At 43.0% G+C, this 16,778-nt stretch overlaps 1 protein-coding gene across 3 annotated transcripts in view; it reads right to left on the bottom strand.

The window, feature by feature from the left end:
* DENND2B (DENN domain containing 2B) overlaps window positions 1–16,778 on the bottom strand; it is a 1,017,138-nt gene that overhangs the window by 92,114 nt on the left and 908,246 nt on the right. For all 3 annotated transcript variants that reach the window (XM_086955999.1, XM_086955998.1, XM_086956000.1), the window contains one exon: window positions 9,432–9,580. In XM_086955999.1, coding sequence (XP_086812125.1) covers window positions 9,432–9,580 — 149 coding nt within the window. The remainder of the gene's footprint in view (window positions 1–9,431; window positions 9,581–16,778) is intronic.

The following is a 16,778-nucleotide window of genomic DNA, read 5'->3' as shown; positions in this document are numbered from 1 at the left end:
CAGCAGGAGGCTAGCTCTCTTCTAGCCCTTGGGTGATTGCTTTAGCAAGTTAAAATAAAAGTTCTCTCAAAGTCCTCTTCCCTCTTCTTCCAAGTTCAGGGAAACTGCTCCAGGCCAATCCAAGAAACAGCACACAAGCTCAAGGACAGTCCTCTCGTGCAGATTCCTTTACACGGACAGGCGTTCTTCTTGAGATCCAGGAGCAATACCAATTGAATGGGTTTGAGCACAGATAATTATATCCCAAAAGTCTTTATTCTAAAAAGTCATTAGTCACTGAACTCTGCCAAAACCAGTTCTGCCCAGTCCTGGAGCACTTTGTTTACCAGGCTGCATCCTTCCTTTCAGAAAGAGGGGGTCTGCCATCAGACTCACAGTAGGAGGTGGAGTCAGATTTCACCTTGCCAGGCACAGCCCTATTCAGGTCAGGGAACCACCCCTCCCCAATACTCCGATGCAGATCTCTCCATTCAACCCAGGTCTGACTCAGCCTGCCTTTCCCCTCTAAACCCAGACAGCCAATATACATAACAGCAGAGCACACTGGAAGGCTCAGGCAAGGAAATACCCACTTTCTAAAAGTGGTATTTTCAAACACAGAATGTTAAAACCAACTTCACTAAAAGATGTATTTTATCATTCTGAGTTCAGGTATACTAAACTCAAGTTTATACCATGTTCCCTGAGTCAGTTAGGATTATAAGATGTAATAATCAAACTGCCCATTGTAGCCTATGGAGAACAGGTAGCCTTGCAGTAGTGAAAAACGAAATGGCGTGTAATTCACTACCAGGACATGCTACACTTATCAAGCCATGTCCTACCTTACAAACACACTGCACCCTACCATAGGGGTGACTGATATGATGCAAAGGGAAGGTTCAGGGGCTGGGAAGTGTGGGCACTTCACAGCCAAGGTGACAGTTCTGGACTACACACAGACACTGCAGTGGCAGGTCTGAGGTACACTTTACAAGCTGCTTCTGTGGGTGGCGCACACCAACGATGCAGGCCCACCAGCAGCTTTTGGGTTACCAGCCCTGGGCACACACAGGCCACCTACTAGGGACTAACAGGTAAACCAAATAAGCCAATCAGGGATATACCAATTCACAGTCATGTTTACACAGGGAGCATTCGCGCTGTGGCACTGAATGGCAGTGGCACAGCGCCCAGAGCATCTAAGACCTACAAAAACAGAGGAGACAACAGCGAAAAATGGAATGGAGACCCATGCCAATGGTGCCAGGTCTAACAACGCACACAAATAAAAACTGCAGGCGGAGCAGAAACACAACTTCAGAATCTGTATTGATTCCAAGAAGCTCTTGAATGCCAACCTAAAAACGTATAAACCTGCAATTAAAATGTCATCATGTCAGTAAATGCATCAAAGAACGGACACTGACTCTGAAGTGCAAGCTAGAAGTTATGTTGCTTCTGCTTGAGCACTGTCACCAACAGAAACAAAACGGGACAGTGTAACAGTCCGTGAAATGCCACGGACTTTATGGCTCATGCAAGCAATGGCAAACCACGAGAAATCTATGAAAGCCTATGGTTGAAGTGGGCTGTCCAAAGTCCCCTCTCTTTGTGCCACTTCTGATATGTACTTTTTTAAGGTATCAATAACATGAGGTCGACCACACAGTTAAAGTTGTCTGTAGTGAGACCTAAAAAGAGGTTAATTTTTAATGTATTTATTGTAGATAAATGAAGAATAAGAAAAGCGAATGAATAATTTCTTCACTAAAGAAAAGAAATTCCCTCTTTGCCTGATATATTTTGTACCATAAATTATGGAGAGTGGGTTTGAACTCTGTTTTAACCCCTACTGTAGGACCACTCATGCGTGGGATCTCGAATCACACTCCAGCTGCCGATTTCTGGCACTATTGAAACTGTTGTGGTCACAGCTGGCACCCATCTCACCATCCAGCTGTTTCGTCTGTGTCTTTCCCCTGATGCCTGGTCGCTCACTGGGCGGTCAAAGAGGGAAGCAGCCCTGTATCAATAGCGACACGTCACCCATCGACTGGGTCACAGCTGGCACCTGCTTGACCACAACAATACTGTGGTTCTTTTTGCTGCATCCCAGGGGTTCAGACCAGAATACAGAACGCGACGCTAAGGATGCCTGGCCTTCACCCTGGGGGTGCCCAGGAGTGGACGCCTCACAGGGAAAGCCAGGATGGGTTCCACAGCTGTATTCGTACAAGCGCCTTGAGACCCTTGCGGGTGAGTAGTGCATTATACAAGTATCAATTTACTTTTTTTTTTTTTACAAATACATGTTCTTTGACTTTCCCAGACACCACGTTTGGAACATATAAATAATACGACTGGACCAACCATGGGCAGACAAGTGGCAGAATATTGGTGCCCAATGGAAGAATGTGTCCTTCCCTTGCAGAAACATTAAGCGTATCTGTTAGAGAGAGGGTACTGTAAATCTGTGCAATGCACAAGGTACTTTTGCAACGCCATAAATCAGATTTAAGGGAGGCGATGGGCTGGTAATGAATGTCGAGCTGCAGTGGCACGCAGGGGGTGCTTTTTAATTCACAAGGCCCCACGCCCCACTTCTGAAGCACTCAGACAGTGTACCTGAGAGAAAGGCTTCCGCCATTTATGAGTGGCTTACAATGCACGCCTGCTGGCTTAGGCGGCTGCGAATATTACACAACTAAAAAAAAACTCGAAGCCCAGTTGATGGGAATAAAAGCAGACACATTCCGTTTTTCTCGCAGACTTTGACAGGCTGATTTGGCCCTGAAAATATCTCAATAAAAGCCTTGAGTCATTCTTCTGTGAAGTTAAAGCCACTGCAGTTGAGCAATGGGCCTGAAAAGCTGTGGCCGTGAGAAAGGACCCGCAGTGCTGGAATGTGCTAACACGCGAAGACCAGAACAATAGCCGCATTCAGGCAGGACGTCATTCCGAGTGATATTTACAGACCAAAGGGGAGGGGAATGGGGGGGCCGCCGGGAATAATGGGGCATGTGCAGAAACAACAGCTGAGCAATATGTGTGGTTAAAAACATGGCATTTTTATACAGCTACTCATAGATGTATTACTTCTACACATCTGCACAGCCTGTAATGTGGTACTGGAGCGCTGCTAGCCACATAACGTTTCAATCCACTTGTTTTCGATGAACCGCTGCAATTTGTATGTCCAATTTGATTATTTCTGAGCTTGTGCTTTATGCACAGAGAGCCCTCAACTGGTGTAGGGGGTTACACAGGTACTCACTCCCCGCGCTCGTGAACACTGAGGCCATGTGCCATAGTCACAGAAATAATCGCTGCTCTTGCGCATGCGCTTACAGTTTGTCTGCACTGCAGGTAGTCTACCTCACCTGGTGGATACGTCAATCTGTAACTTTGCGAGCCACACTTTTCGGCTCTTGTGGCAGTCCTCTAAGATCCTGCAGTGTTGCAAGCCGTCCGCTACTGCACTCAAATTCACTGGCATACTCCATCACCCCTCACTGGCTGGATGCATAGGGAGCACTGGCAGATGCTACCAACATGTCCTTGCTACTTTGATTGGCCCCTAAACATATTCACCCCTTCATTCTTTGGAGGTGGTATGTCCCTAGAAGTTTTTCAGACCCCCTTATGCTACGAGAAGGTACCACATGGCTGGGGAGTGCTCAACTGTGCACCTCCTACTGAGTGGTGGCCTTTCAACACACTTTGTTCTGCTCATGCTCCTGCACACAGGAGTCCTCATGTTCATGGTCCACATGCAAATGAAGGCAATCACACTTCAGTGCAGCCCCAAGGCAACATCCTGCATGCACATTTGCCATTCCAGGTGTGGCCTTGTCGCCCCTTTTGTTGTATGGAAACGCTGCTCCTTCACAACAAGCAGCACTAGGTGCCAATTGCAAAATCAACACAATCTTTAAAAGCATTACAAAGTATAGGTGTCACACTTTTTCTAGTGGCACTAATGGTCATAAAATGTGCTTGTGAAGCATTTTTCAGAGAAAGAAGAAAACACTATTTGACTTTTGCTCAAGTTGTATTATTTTCAAATAGCTCTACTATAACTCACACTGTATGTACATGTAAACGAATATGTACGTGATGGTGTGTTCCTTTTCAGTTCATGTTATACACCATTGTACAAAATGGCAAAGAACCGGAATGTTCTCCTCTTCTCTTTTGATACAAAGGCTGGGTACTTTCAAATGTGTTACAGTATCAAAGGCTGCAGTGCTGATCTCTGCTTCGAACAACATTGTGGGCATTTTGGCCTATCTGCTCCTATTACGACGAGCTATAGCTTTGCCCCTGTTCTATTATTTCTTATTACAATCACACATTACATGACTTCTTGCTCCTATTACAGTGCTATTACAGTGATGGACAGCCTGGCCTCTCTTTCCCTATTGTCTAATGCAGGTGTCTCCATCCAGTCAATCATGAGTTAACAGTAGGTCTCAGACACCTTCAGAGTAGCTTGCAACCTTGTTCATTTTTAAATAAACACAAGGTCCCATTTTCCACCTGAAGTTAAGGGAAGGCTGAGGTTAAGGCCTTGATAATGAGCAGTGCTCAGTCAGATTTATGAACAAGGCTGGGGTACATATGTGGATACCTGAGGCACTAAGGTATTTAACTCTTAAATAAAAGTCCTTATCAACTCAATATTAGAGCATGAGAACAAAATGATGTTTCTTAATGATTTTAAGGGGAGTCAATTAAAATGGAAAGTTACACTTTTTATTAAGTTAACTCTTCATTTTAATTTTCTCACATTTCAAAGTGTGGCATTTACAAACAGCAGGTCTCGTGTTTCTATTGGCCAGTAGAAGCAAGAAAATACCGTCTTATTTGTAGAACTGGAAAATACAGTCTTATTTTAAATTGGAGAAATTTAAAGTGCAAAAAATTCTCCATATTTTGAACATTGTTGCAGATCATTTTTCTGCACTTTAAATTTCTCCCATTTAAATAAATGGTTCTATGTTTGTGTTATACATGTAACGGTGCCACATAAGGCAAAAGGTATGTCTTGTGTCGCAAGTACATATGACATAGGCTCTCAGTAACTCATACACATATATCCCATTGATACGCATACATGTTCATACATCCAAAAGACCACACTCACACTGATACATATGGTAGCCCTGTCATAGTGGCCATAGTCAAAGCATTTTTTTCACACCATAGTATCTGGCTCTTTGGAGATTAGCCTTAAAGTCAATGAAGCTGGGCGTGGGGGTGTCTGGTAACAATGCATGGTTTGTACAGCCTTCAGTAGCTCACAATGATTTTTACTGATCAGAAGTAGCTCTCACTACGGAAAAGGTTGTAGACTCCTGGTCTAATGCAATATTGCAAAACAAGCCTCTCAGCTCATATGAAACTTGTTACTTACCTGAAGTAACAGTTTGCTGTTTGAGACTACTCAAGATTCACTGCTGTTTTATTTAGTAGTTGGTCCGGAAAAACACGTACAAAAAGACACCTCTTTTTTGGCATCAACTATAGACGGAGACAGTATGACTCATGGTGATCCGCCATACGCCCTCAAAACTCCACTCTGCCAATATTTCTATTATAAATGTGCAGAATCTGGCCTTTTATGAGCTCGCTACATCAAACAGGGCTATATATACTGTTTTGTTTATCATTTCTCTCCGACTAGAAAGATTGCATTTTATTTTAGACTGTTCATAAACAGCTCTACACGTGTCCCATTAATTTGGCTGATGGAAGGAAAAAAAACAGAAAAGACAGTCCCAGGGCTTAGAAATGGATCCTACGTGGAACAGTCTGCTCTATTAGGCACAAATAGTGTTTACAAAACTGTTCTGGGCACAGTATCTCAAGCTAAAAGGGATCAAGCCTATGTTGCTAATAATAAGCTCCGCTAGTGAAAATATACTAATTTGCTGCACTTGCAATTCAAGGGAAATCACATAAGTCATGCAATGTTTGCACATGGGACATTCCCTCAGTTACAAGGGAAGGTGGCTTCACACATAAGGCAATTTGCTCTTATGCCTCCAGCACACTACAAATGTGGGCACATATCACTAGGAGGCAGGCTATGCACCACTCAGCAAGTACTGCTCATTTACTCCACCACCATTTGACCCTTTTCAGAAGGCAGTACAGAGGTCTTATGGGCCCATAGGTATTCCTCCTGAAAGGGCATGTAATAGCACATTGCACCAGCCTATGGGGCAATTTCCTCTTCTTCTGCAAAGTCAGGTCAACCACTGGCTGAAGTGAAAGATAGGGTTGGTTTCAAACCCCTGCTCTAACTTACACTGATGTTCTCTTTCCAGAGCAAGTGTATAAACAGGAGCTGTAATAGTGGTGGGTTGATAGAACTCGTGCATTAAATTCTACAAGATGTTTTTGCATTAGTATAGTGAACTGGATGTATTGATCCAGTCTAGTTCTAATATATTTCACATGCCAAAGATAACCAATTGTGAGGATTTACAGCCAACGCCTGCTTTGATCTAGCGAATGGTGATGTGGAGCTTTCTCAAGGCAAAGACAGTAGTTTTGAAGCAGAGAACAATCGTTCGATCTGTCTGTGTGCCAAAGGCAAACTCTCAGTCCAAAATGGGAAGCGAGTTAGGCTAATGTGGTGCCTATATATCCTGTGGGTCTGGTACTACTTCTCTTATTAATCTATCACTACTAAATGCAGTCATTCTTCATCTTGGATGTGTCATGTTATTGTTAACTTAACAACTCAGAAACTTGACTACTTTTTTGTAAAATAGCCGACAGCTCTGGTCTCTCTCAGGTCACTGAGAAAGCGTTGAACAGCAGAGTGGGACTGTACGCTTCATGACTGCAATGTTGCCCAAAGCCCTTCTTTACCCAATACTGTTTGAGAAAATATTGTCAAAATATCTTCAACTAACTTTATTACACTGGCACTGGACCCTGCAGAACCACTGCTGGTAAATATAATCTATTCTAGTATGGCTATATGTGTCAAGTGATGAAAATCAAATGATGGAGTTAAAAGGAATCACCATTTGGAATATTTAAGACATTCTTACGTATTTATATCAGGGGCTCAATGTACCCAAGGTTAAATGTGGGCCATTTCACTCATTGCTATTGGTATTCATAAACAAGGAATTATTCATATATCGTGTAATTATCAAAATGTAGCAACTGAATCATGATAAGAATATCAAACTAAGAGTTTACATAGCCTAACTTTGAATGAACTTTCACATTTAATACTTCTACCAAGGAGGGCTCAGTCAAAATGTATTTACTGGAATTGAAGTGCGTTGTTCCACTCTCCCCGGCTAACGCAGACTTGAAACTAAGTGCCTGCGAAGGCTGATGCTGTTATTCATCAAGATGCAGTCTCCTTTTGAAAGAAATACTCTGCGGTAATGTGATGGTCACTTATGCTACGTTTGCTGAATTAAGTCCAATGAAGAAGAGCTCACAGATAGTGTTTCATAAGCTTTCCTGTCTACAGAGATCCCAGACAGAAAAGCTGTAGTTCTCTTTTAAAATCAGAAAAGAATAAGCATTTTCTCAGGGATTCACTTACAGAAATCTAGTGACTGCATTTTTACTTTTATTCCAGAAAAAAACAGAAACAGGCTGTGATGAAATGAAAATCTGCGATTGCAAATGGCCAATGATGCTTACTTTTATTGGGTAGCTGTCTTTCTGGGTTGTAGACAGACTTTTAACTGTGATAACCCAACTCTTCCCAGTGTGCCCTATGGATGGAGCCAACCCCACCCAAACTGTGTTAGCCACCGCAGAACAACCACCTGCCTAATTTGAGTATCTTGTGATTCAACACCAAAATGTCCTTCACTAATTCACAAATACACAGTTATAGGGCACAAAATGCATCTCAGCTGGATTTAAAATTCTTTAGATGAACCAAACGTTTCTCAATTTAGGCCCAAAGGTATTCAATTCGCTTCAAAATGTTCCAAATCAGATTTTTTCTAAAACTTTAAATCAACCCCCAAATGTGTGACAATGGTGCTCACGATTTGTAGATTGGATTTCTAACAGACAAATATATTTCCCAAATGTAGGTCGGCTGAAAATCTGGACTGACAACCCCTCAAAGACTCAAAGTATATCCAAATATGTCCAAATGCATTCCTAACATTCTCAAATTAATGCTAAAAACTATCATTCTGCGCATACAATCTATAAATATGGCCTAGAACATCAAATGTGGTAAAACAATCTGTATATCTTAAAGTCTAGCATAAAATTGTACAAAATGCCTAAAAATTATCTATATGATGGATTAAAATGTAAAAGATAGCTAATAAAAGCTGGTAGCCACATCCCCAAAGCGTTTTTATTTCTTTTGTCACACATACCCAAAATGTTTTGACAGTTGACAATAAATGTAGACAGTTTCTAATTGAACAATCTTCTAAGACGAAGGTGAAGTGTAAAAGCAACTCTGAAAATCTGCGAATGCAGGCTCTGTTCTCACAGATACACTTACTCCAAGAAATGAGTTGCAGCTAAGCAAGGAACTGGCCGGTCACCATACGATCAACATTTGCACTGATTTTCATGCCTGTCTCATTACTCCCTCTGTTGTGGATATCTTGCCAGCATTTACTTACCGAAAGGTGAAGAACCTGTACTCAATAAGATATTATGCTTAACATGGAGTATTGCCCGCAAAAGTTTGGTATCATTAGCCAACATTCAGCATCTTACAACATTTCTAACAAACCATCTATGTACACAGCTTGTGTGCTTACAGCTAGCACTGAAAATTGATGCACGGAAAACATTTAATTAGCCTCAATCACAGGGAATCACTCTGGGCACTTTGGGTTCTAGAGTGTCTTGCCCAGATCAGCCCATTCAAAGAACAGCACCTAGAGGCTACTGGATTTACAGAGTGCAGTATACAAGTATAATCACCCAATGTATGAAACCTTGCATAAACAATGAACTACTGAGGTAAGCAACAACTCAACTGCATCTAGTTTCTATTTGTGTTCTTTTCAAAAGTGAGAAACTTACAATCATCGAATGGTAATATATATTTTACATTTAAAGTGACGTGCCATCACTATAGCTGTATAACCAATAAGTACAAAGTTGAGTCGTTAAATCCTGTATCTCATTAGGGTGTATAAAAGTAAAATTTTCCATTATTTTTAAATGTTTTTAAGATATCCTATATTTTGATTTATTTGTGTAATGTAATAAGCTGCAACAGAAAGGTGGATGATAACTATAAAATTATCACATGTGCTTTTAATTTATTCATACTCCTAATAAATAGGTTTTACATACAAAAGATGTTCCAAATTGAACTATTACAAAACACGAATCTGTTGGTTGAAGCTTTAGGCATTGTACAAAGATTCACTTCATAAACAAGTTAACTTGAATGTCATTGAAAGGGTTCACCTGCTGTCTACCTGAGTTTGTCTGCTATAAAGATGACCCGTCGCTCGAGCAGCAGGGAGGCAAAGATCTTGGTCATCTGTCGCACACTGAGGAACTTAAAGAGGCACTCAAAGTCCACATGTTCAAGGCGTGAGTCCATTGGTCGCCGGAGCTCTATCACCTACAAAACATTAAACATACAACAGAATAACTGTATTATGGAATCATGTGCTCTACCTACAGGTCATTGGATGGACTCTGACCGCAAAGGCAGAGTAATTATTACACATATAGGGCTAGATGTAGGTACATAATTGTTACCGATTCTAAAATTCCGAATTTTACCGATTCGGTATTTTAGAATCGATAAATCTGATGTAGGCAAATTTTCTGTATTTTTTACTGAATTGGTAAGATTCGGTAATTACCGAATAGGTATTTACCGATTCGGTAATTGCCATTCATTCCTATGGGCCTGGAGGCCCATAGGAATGAATGTGAATTACAATCGGTAATTACCGATTCGGTAAATACCAAATAATTCAAGGGTGGCAGGTGCACAGGTGTACATGCCCAGATTTGCATATACACAGGTATTCGTTATTTACCACCAACTAATAGTTGGTGGTAAATAACGAATCCTTAAAGCCCTATGGCACTGTTTACAGTGCCACTACATCTCAAAATACAGATTCGGTAATTTTACCGAATCGGTAATTTTACCGAATCGGTAAATTTACCAATACGGTATTTTAAGATGCCCTATATCTCAGTATCCAAATACCGGTCGGTAACAGCCGAAAATCTGTATTTTCGGCCGTTACCGAATACCGGTCGTATCAGCCGAAAATCTGTATTTTCGGCCGTTACCGACCGGTATTTGGATACTTACATCTGGCCCATAGTTTGCCTGGTATGATATCCTTGGAAACTATAGCACTCATCATGGTTCCCTTTTAGGTGGAGAGAGGAGTTTCTGTGTACAGTATATGTATTACATCAGAAAAACTTTCAGTTAAACGTGTGTCCTCTAGAAAGTGCTATCGTATAAAAACAGGTGCATATCTGTGCAGTGTGTGAACGCACACCTTCATGATGAGGCCCTTGGTATTAAATGAGTACATAAGTGCCACTGGATGGATCTGGAATTCATGTAGCCCGCTTTTATAATACAAGAAAATTTCACTCAAATACTGGCACCTCCACAAATCTCAAAAGTGCGACAGCTGATCATTACCATACTGGAAAAGGCCGAAACGCAACAAGGGCATCAAGTCCAACGTGGGCATTGTTCTATAGAAATAACAGCCGGATTACCAATATAAAGACAATCTCGAAGGAACATTTAATACAGCCAGCTATCTTAACTTTCTATAAAGTTAATGTAAAATATGTTATAATTCAGTAAATGCGTCAATGATAAATAGTACACTCTTGTTGGCCCTGAATACATATGGGCCAAAAGAACAGTTTAGGGTGCAAACGTCTGTTTCTACCATACATGGGATTAGAAATCAGATGTGAATAATGCAAAATATTAAGGTTAAGCATCCTGAAATAGGTGGAGTTTTGCCCACCTTGCACAAAATTCCCTGTTACCAGTTGGTCAAATTGCACACAGGCTAAGTATCACTAATAGTAATTATCAGGCGCACAATTTCAGTTCGCGAATACAGCCCAAATGTAATCAGGACCTTAGACTGCAACTGAAAAAGCACCATTAAAGCCTTTTTAATTGTATGGTTTGTAAGGTTAGATACAGCAAATGGACAGACTGTTCCATTTTATGAGAAGCATGTTACAATTTTCAGGTCTTGCATTAGCCAAGAGCTATTGATTTTACTAAAACTATGAATAATATTCTTTCATATAGGGGCTTTCAGTAGGCCCTCTACATGCATTGGTCAGATGTTGTGTCTTATTTTTCTTCCACCCACTACAGCATGGGGGCAATAGGTGAGACCACTTCAGCCATTGGCTAACTTCACTGTTAGTTACGGCATTCAGCTGTTTCGGAAGGAGCACATCTGCACACAAAGTAGTTCCCTTCAATGCCTGGGACTATTATGGCAATGTTTGCTTTTCAAGACCAAAACAATTGTTTTGCTTTTAGCCCTTTTTAAAATTGTGTTGAGGACCTGGCAGCTCATCCAAGAATAAAACTGACCAAACAAAACAAGCATTGACAACGTTAAAAAGTCTGGCAGCCCACGCTAGACCTATTGCCTTTGATAAGGCTCGTACGTTATGGAATAGACATCTATGGATAAATAGATTAAATTATATCAATCGCCCTGTTTCCAGATTAATACCTAGCTTTATTAATGTCTCTACGTTTTCTCATTTCCTAAAGAATACATTAAAAACTGACCTTCTTTATAGAAACACAAAGAAAATATTTTATGTGCCTAAGTCATTTTCCTGTCCGCATTTCGACACATATTTAATCACTAGATGGAGCTACAGATCCAGGTGGAAAATGATAGGAGGCATGTGTTTATTGTCGCAATATAAGTCCAATAATGACTTTCAAAGAATGCAAGCAGGCTGACTGTAAGCAGGCTGACTGTGTCGACCCCTTGCTTGGGGTGGTTTTTGGCAGACATCATGGAAAACTAAAGATTTACGGATTCCGCTTTTTATTGCATTGAATTACCACGGATGGGCTTCTGAATAGACACCGTGCTTGACTTCAATGCTTGTCAGCGTTGCATTCATGAAGATGCTTTAAAAAGCTCGTCTCCTCTATAGCCACAATACCCTTTAATAGTTCTATGTCACTTTTTAATCCAATAATATTGTAAGAACCCATCAGCAACAAGGGGGTCAGGGAACTGTACATGAAGTGAAACCACAATATCTAATTAACAGATACTATAGGCTTATAAAACCCAACCAAGGAAAAAGAGGAATAAGAATGCAGGGTCATTAAAAATACGATGAAAAACAAAAGGCTCAATCTTTCTGTAGTCCAGGCTGGATTGGCCACTCAATCAGTTGATTAGAAGACAGAGAAGTATTGCAAAACCAATACGTTTGGCTTGTTATTTGAGTCTTGGCTAAAATATTTAACAAAAACTCTGCTGCAGAGATAAAACAAAAATGACTGCTTTCTGTATACAATGCATCTATGAAATATGAGTTTAATGCTTCATGATTCAGTGTATTTTTTAGATGTAAAATAGTGGCTCATGGACTGCTATGCAAGCATTCTGTAGGACACTGAATGATAAACCAAACAGCCAATAGCCTGTATCGCGAGGTCAGAGATATACTGCTCTGGGTGAAGCCAGAGCCTACTCTCTGAATATTTTAAACAACTGGTAGCTATCGGTGTTGCAGACGGCTACGCAAGGTGGTTTTAAGAAGCTTCAAGCAATTCAGAGGTACATCTTTTTACTAGTGGTGGCCAACACAGATCGGGGGAGGGTAGGCGGGGCGGTGGGTGGGTTGTGGATAGAGGGTTGTAAAAAATAATTTTAAAAAGTACCTCTTCGCTGAGTCTCCGTCGTCGCCGCGTCTCTCCTCCATCTTCCCAGCCAGGAACAGGAAGCACATTCAGGCTCCCCTGACCAATCACAATGCTGAAATGCAGCATTGTGATTGGTTTGAGCTCTGTGGTTCGCTTTCAGCCAGGGAATGGGAGCCTGGGCATGTTCGATTTTGGAAAAGGGGGTGGTGATGGACAGAGTTTCTGAATGAGGCAGAATACTCTTACCCAGTCAAGAGATCAGGGCTTGATCCATCACCGTTTTTTAGCTCACTAGACCATCCCAGCTCAGAACCTGGCTACATGCAAATTAGTCTGTTCCTGTCCCAGTGCATTATGGGAACAGGGCAAACCAAACTACCAAGCTAATTCTTATACTGGGAAGGAAACAAGCTCCCGGGGACCGGTTTCTGGCATTTCAGCCGTCGTCGGCCCGGCTTGCTTGAATCCTGATGGTGCAATGAGCAAGGGACTCACGTCTGAGTATACCCTCCCACACTTAGTGTGGACAAAATCGATTTTGGAAAAGGGGGTGGTGATGGACAGAGTTTCTGAATGATGCAGAATACTCTTACCCAGTCAAGAGATCAGGGCTTGACCCATCACCGTTTTTTAGCTCACTGCACCATCCCAGCTCAGAACCTGGCTACATGCAAATTAGTCTGTTCCTGTCCCAGTGCATGATGGGAACAGGGCAAACCAAACTACCAAGCCAATTCTTATACTGGGAATGAAACAAGCTCCCGGGGACCGGTTTCTGGCATTTCAGCCGTCGTTGGCCCGGCTTGCTTGAATCCTGATGGTGCAATGAGCAAGGGACTCACGTCTGAGTATACCCTTCCACACTTAGTGTGGACAAAATCGATTTTGGAAAAGGGGGTGGTGATGGACAGAGTCTCTGAATGATGCAGCATACTCTTACCCAGTCACGAGATCAGGGCTTGATCCATCACAGTTTTTTAGCTCACTGCACCATCCCAGCTCAGAACCTGGTTACATGCAAATTAGTCTGTTCCTGTCCCAGTGCATGATGGGAACAGGGCAAACCAAACTACCAAGCCAATTCTTATACTGGGAAGGAAACAAGCTCCCGGGGACTGGTTTCTGGCATTTCAGCCATCGTCGGCCCGGCTTGCTTGAATCCTGATGGTGCAATGAGCAAGGGACTCACGTCTGAGTATACCCTCCCACACTTAGTGTGGACAAAATCGATTTTGGAAAAGGGGATGGTGATGGACAGAGTTTCTGAATGATGCAGAATACTCTTACCCAGTCAAGAGATAAGGGCTTGATCCATCACCGTTTTTTAGCTCACTGCACCATCCCAGCTCAGAACCTGGCTACATGCAAATTAGTCTGTTCCTGTCCCAGTGCATGACGGAAACAGGGCATGTTCTCCATGCAGGTTGTAATGCAGCCTGGGTGGGAAACATTCAAAGTACGCATGACTGTTTGGCCGACCTGAGAGGGCCAACCAATCAGTCATTGCGCACTTCCAGGGTACCCACTACTTCTCCCCCTGCTCTGAGAGTAGAGCAGCCAGCCCGCAAAGGCGCCCGCAGCAGGAATAAATAAAATGGTAATAACAACAAGTTTTTATCATTTTATTTTTTCTTTATTTACACTGCTGTAAGCAGTGGGGTGGAGAGCAAACACACACATGATGATGGAATGTTGCACAATGGCAAAACATTCACCCCCAGTCACAGATCTGGGTTTAATCCATCGTTATTTTGCTCACCAAGCCATCACAGTTCAGACATGGCCATATGCAAATCAATCTTGACCCTGTGCCTCATGGGTACAGTCCAGCCCGAACTGCTAAGCCATGTCTTTCCTGGACCGGAATCAAGCATCCTAGGACCGGTTTCTGGCTATCAGCCGTGTTCAGCCAGGATAGCTTGACTCCAGTGGCTTAGTGAGCACGGGACTTACGTCTGGGCATACCCTTCCCACAAAGGGTGAACAGCAAAACACACAAGATGATGGACGGCATGTTGCACAATGGCAAAACATTCACCCCCAGTCACACATCTGGGTTTAATCCATCGTTATTTTGCTCACCAAGCCATCCTAGTTCAGACATGGACATATGCAAATCAGTTTTGACCCTGTGCCTCATGGGAACAGTGCAGCCCGAACTGCCAAGCCATGTCTTTCCTGGACCGGAATCAAGCATGCTAGGACTGTTTTCTAGCTATCAGTCGTCTTCAGCCAGGATAGCTTGACTTCAGTGGCTTAGTGAGCACGGGACCCACGTCTGGGCATACCCTTCCCACATAGGGTGAACAGCAAAACACACAAGATGATGGACGGGATGTTGCACTATGGCAAAACATTCAACCCCAGTCACAGATCTGGGTTTCATCAATCGTTATTTTGCTCACCAAGCCATCCCAGTTCAGACATGGCCATATACAAATCAGTCTTGACCCTGTGTCTCATGGGAACAGTCCAGCCTGAACTGCCAAGCCATGTCTTCCCTGGAGCGGAATCAAGCATCCTAGGACCGGTTTCTGGCTATCAGCCGTCTTCAGCCAGGATAGCTTGACTCCAGTGGCTTAATGAGGACGGGACCCACGTCTGTGCATACCCTTCCCACATAGGGTGAACAGCAAAACACACAAGATGATGGACGGAATGTTGCACAATGGCAAAACATTCACCCCAAGTCACAGATCTGGGTTTAATCCATCGTTATTTTGCTCACCAAGCCATCCCAGTTCAGACATGGCCATATGCAAATCATCCTTGACCCTGTGCCTCATGGGAACAGTCCATCCCGAACAGCCAAGCCATGTCTTTCCTGGATCGGAATCAAGCATCCTAGGACTGGTTTCTGGCAAACAGACGTCTTCAGCCAGGATACCTTGACTCTAGTGGCTTAGTGAGCATGGGACCCACGTCTGGGCATATCCTTCCCACATAGGGTGAACAGCAAAACACACAAGATGATGGACTGAATGTTGCACAATGGCAAAACATTCACCCCCAGTCACAGATCTGGGTTTAATCCATGGTTATTTTGCTCACCAAGCCATCTCAGTTCAGACAAGGCCATATGCAAATCAGTCTTGACCCTGTGCCTCATGGGAACAGTCCAGCCAGAACTGCCAAGCCATGTCTTTCCTGGATCAGAATCAAGCATCCTAGGACCTGTTTCTGGCTATCAGCCGTCTTCAGCCAGGATAGCTTGACTCCAGTGGCTTAGTGAGCACGAGACCCACGTCTGGGCATACCCTTCCCACAAAGGATGAACAGCAAAACACACTAGATGATGGACGGAATGTTGCACTATGGCAAAACATTCACCCCCAGTCACAGATCTGGGTTTAATCCATTGTTGTTTTGCTCACCAAGCCATCCCAGTTCAGACATGGCCATATGCAAATCATTCTTGACCCTGTTCCTCATGGGAACAGTCCAGCCCGAACTGCCAAGCCATGTTTTTCCTGGACCGGAATCAAGCATCCTAGGACCAATTTCTGGCTATCAGCCGTCTTCAGTCAGGATAGCTTGAATCCAGTGGCCTAGTGAGCACGGGACCCACGTCTGGGCATACCCTTCTCACATAGGGTAAACAGCAAAACACACAAGATGATGGACGGAATGTTGCACAATGGCAAAACATTCACCCCAGTCACAGATCTGGGTTTAATCCATCGTTATTTTGCTCACCAAGCCATCCCAGTTCAGACATGGCCATATGCAAATCAGTCTTGACCCTGTGCCTCATGGGAACAGTCCAGCCCGAACTGCCAAGCCATGTCTTTCCTGGACCGGAATCAAGCATCCTAGGACCGGTTTCTGGCTATCAGCCGTCTTCAGGCAGGATAGCTTGACTCCAGTGGCTTAGTGTGCACGGGACCCACGTCTGGGCATCTTCCCT

The sequence above is a fragment of the Lissotriton vulgaris genome, chromosome 2_1 (genome assembly GCF_964263255.1).
Source record: "Lissotriton vulgaris chromosome 2_1, aLisVul1.2, whole genome shotgun sequence".
Taxonomy (NCBI): Eukaryota; Metazoa; Chordata; class Amphibia; order Caudata; family Salamandridae; genus Lissotriton; species Lissotriton vulgaris.
The sequence above is the reverse complement of the archived record's forward strand: the minus strand, read 5'-3'. Positions and strand labels throughout refer to the sequence as shown.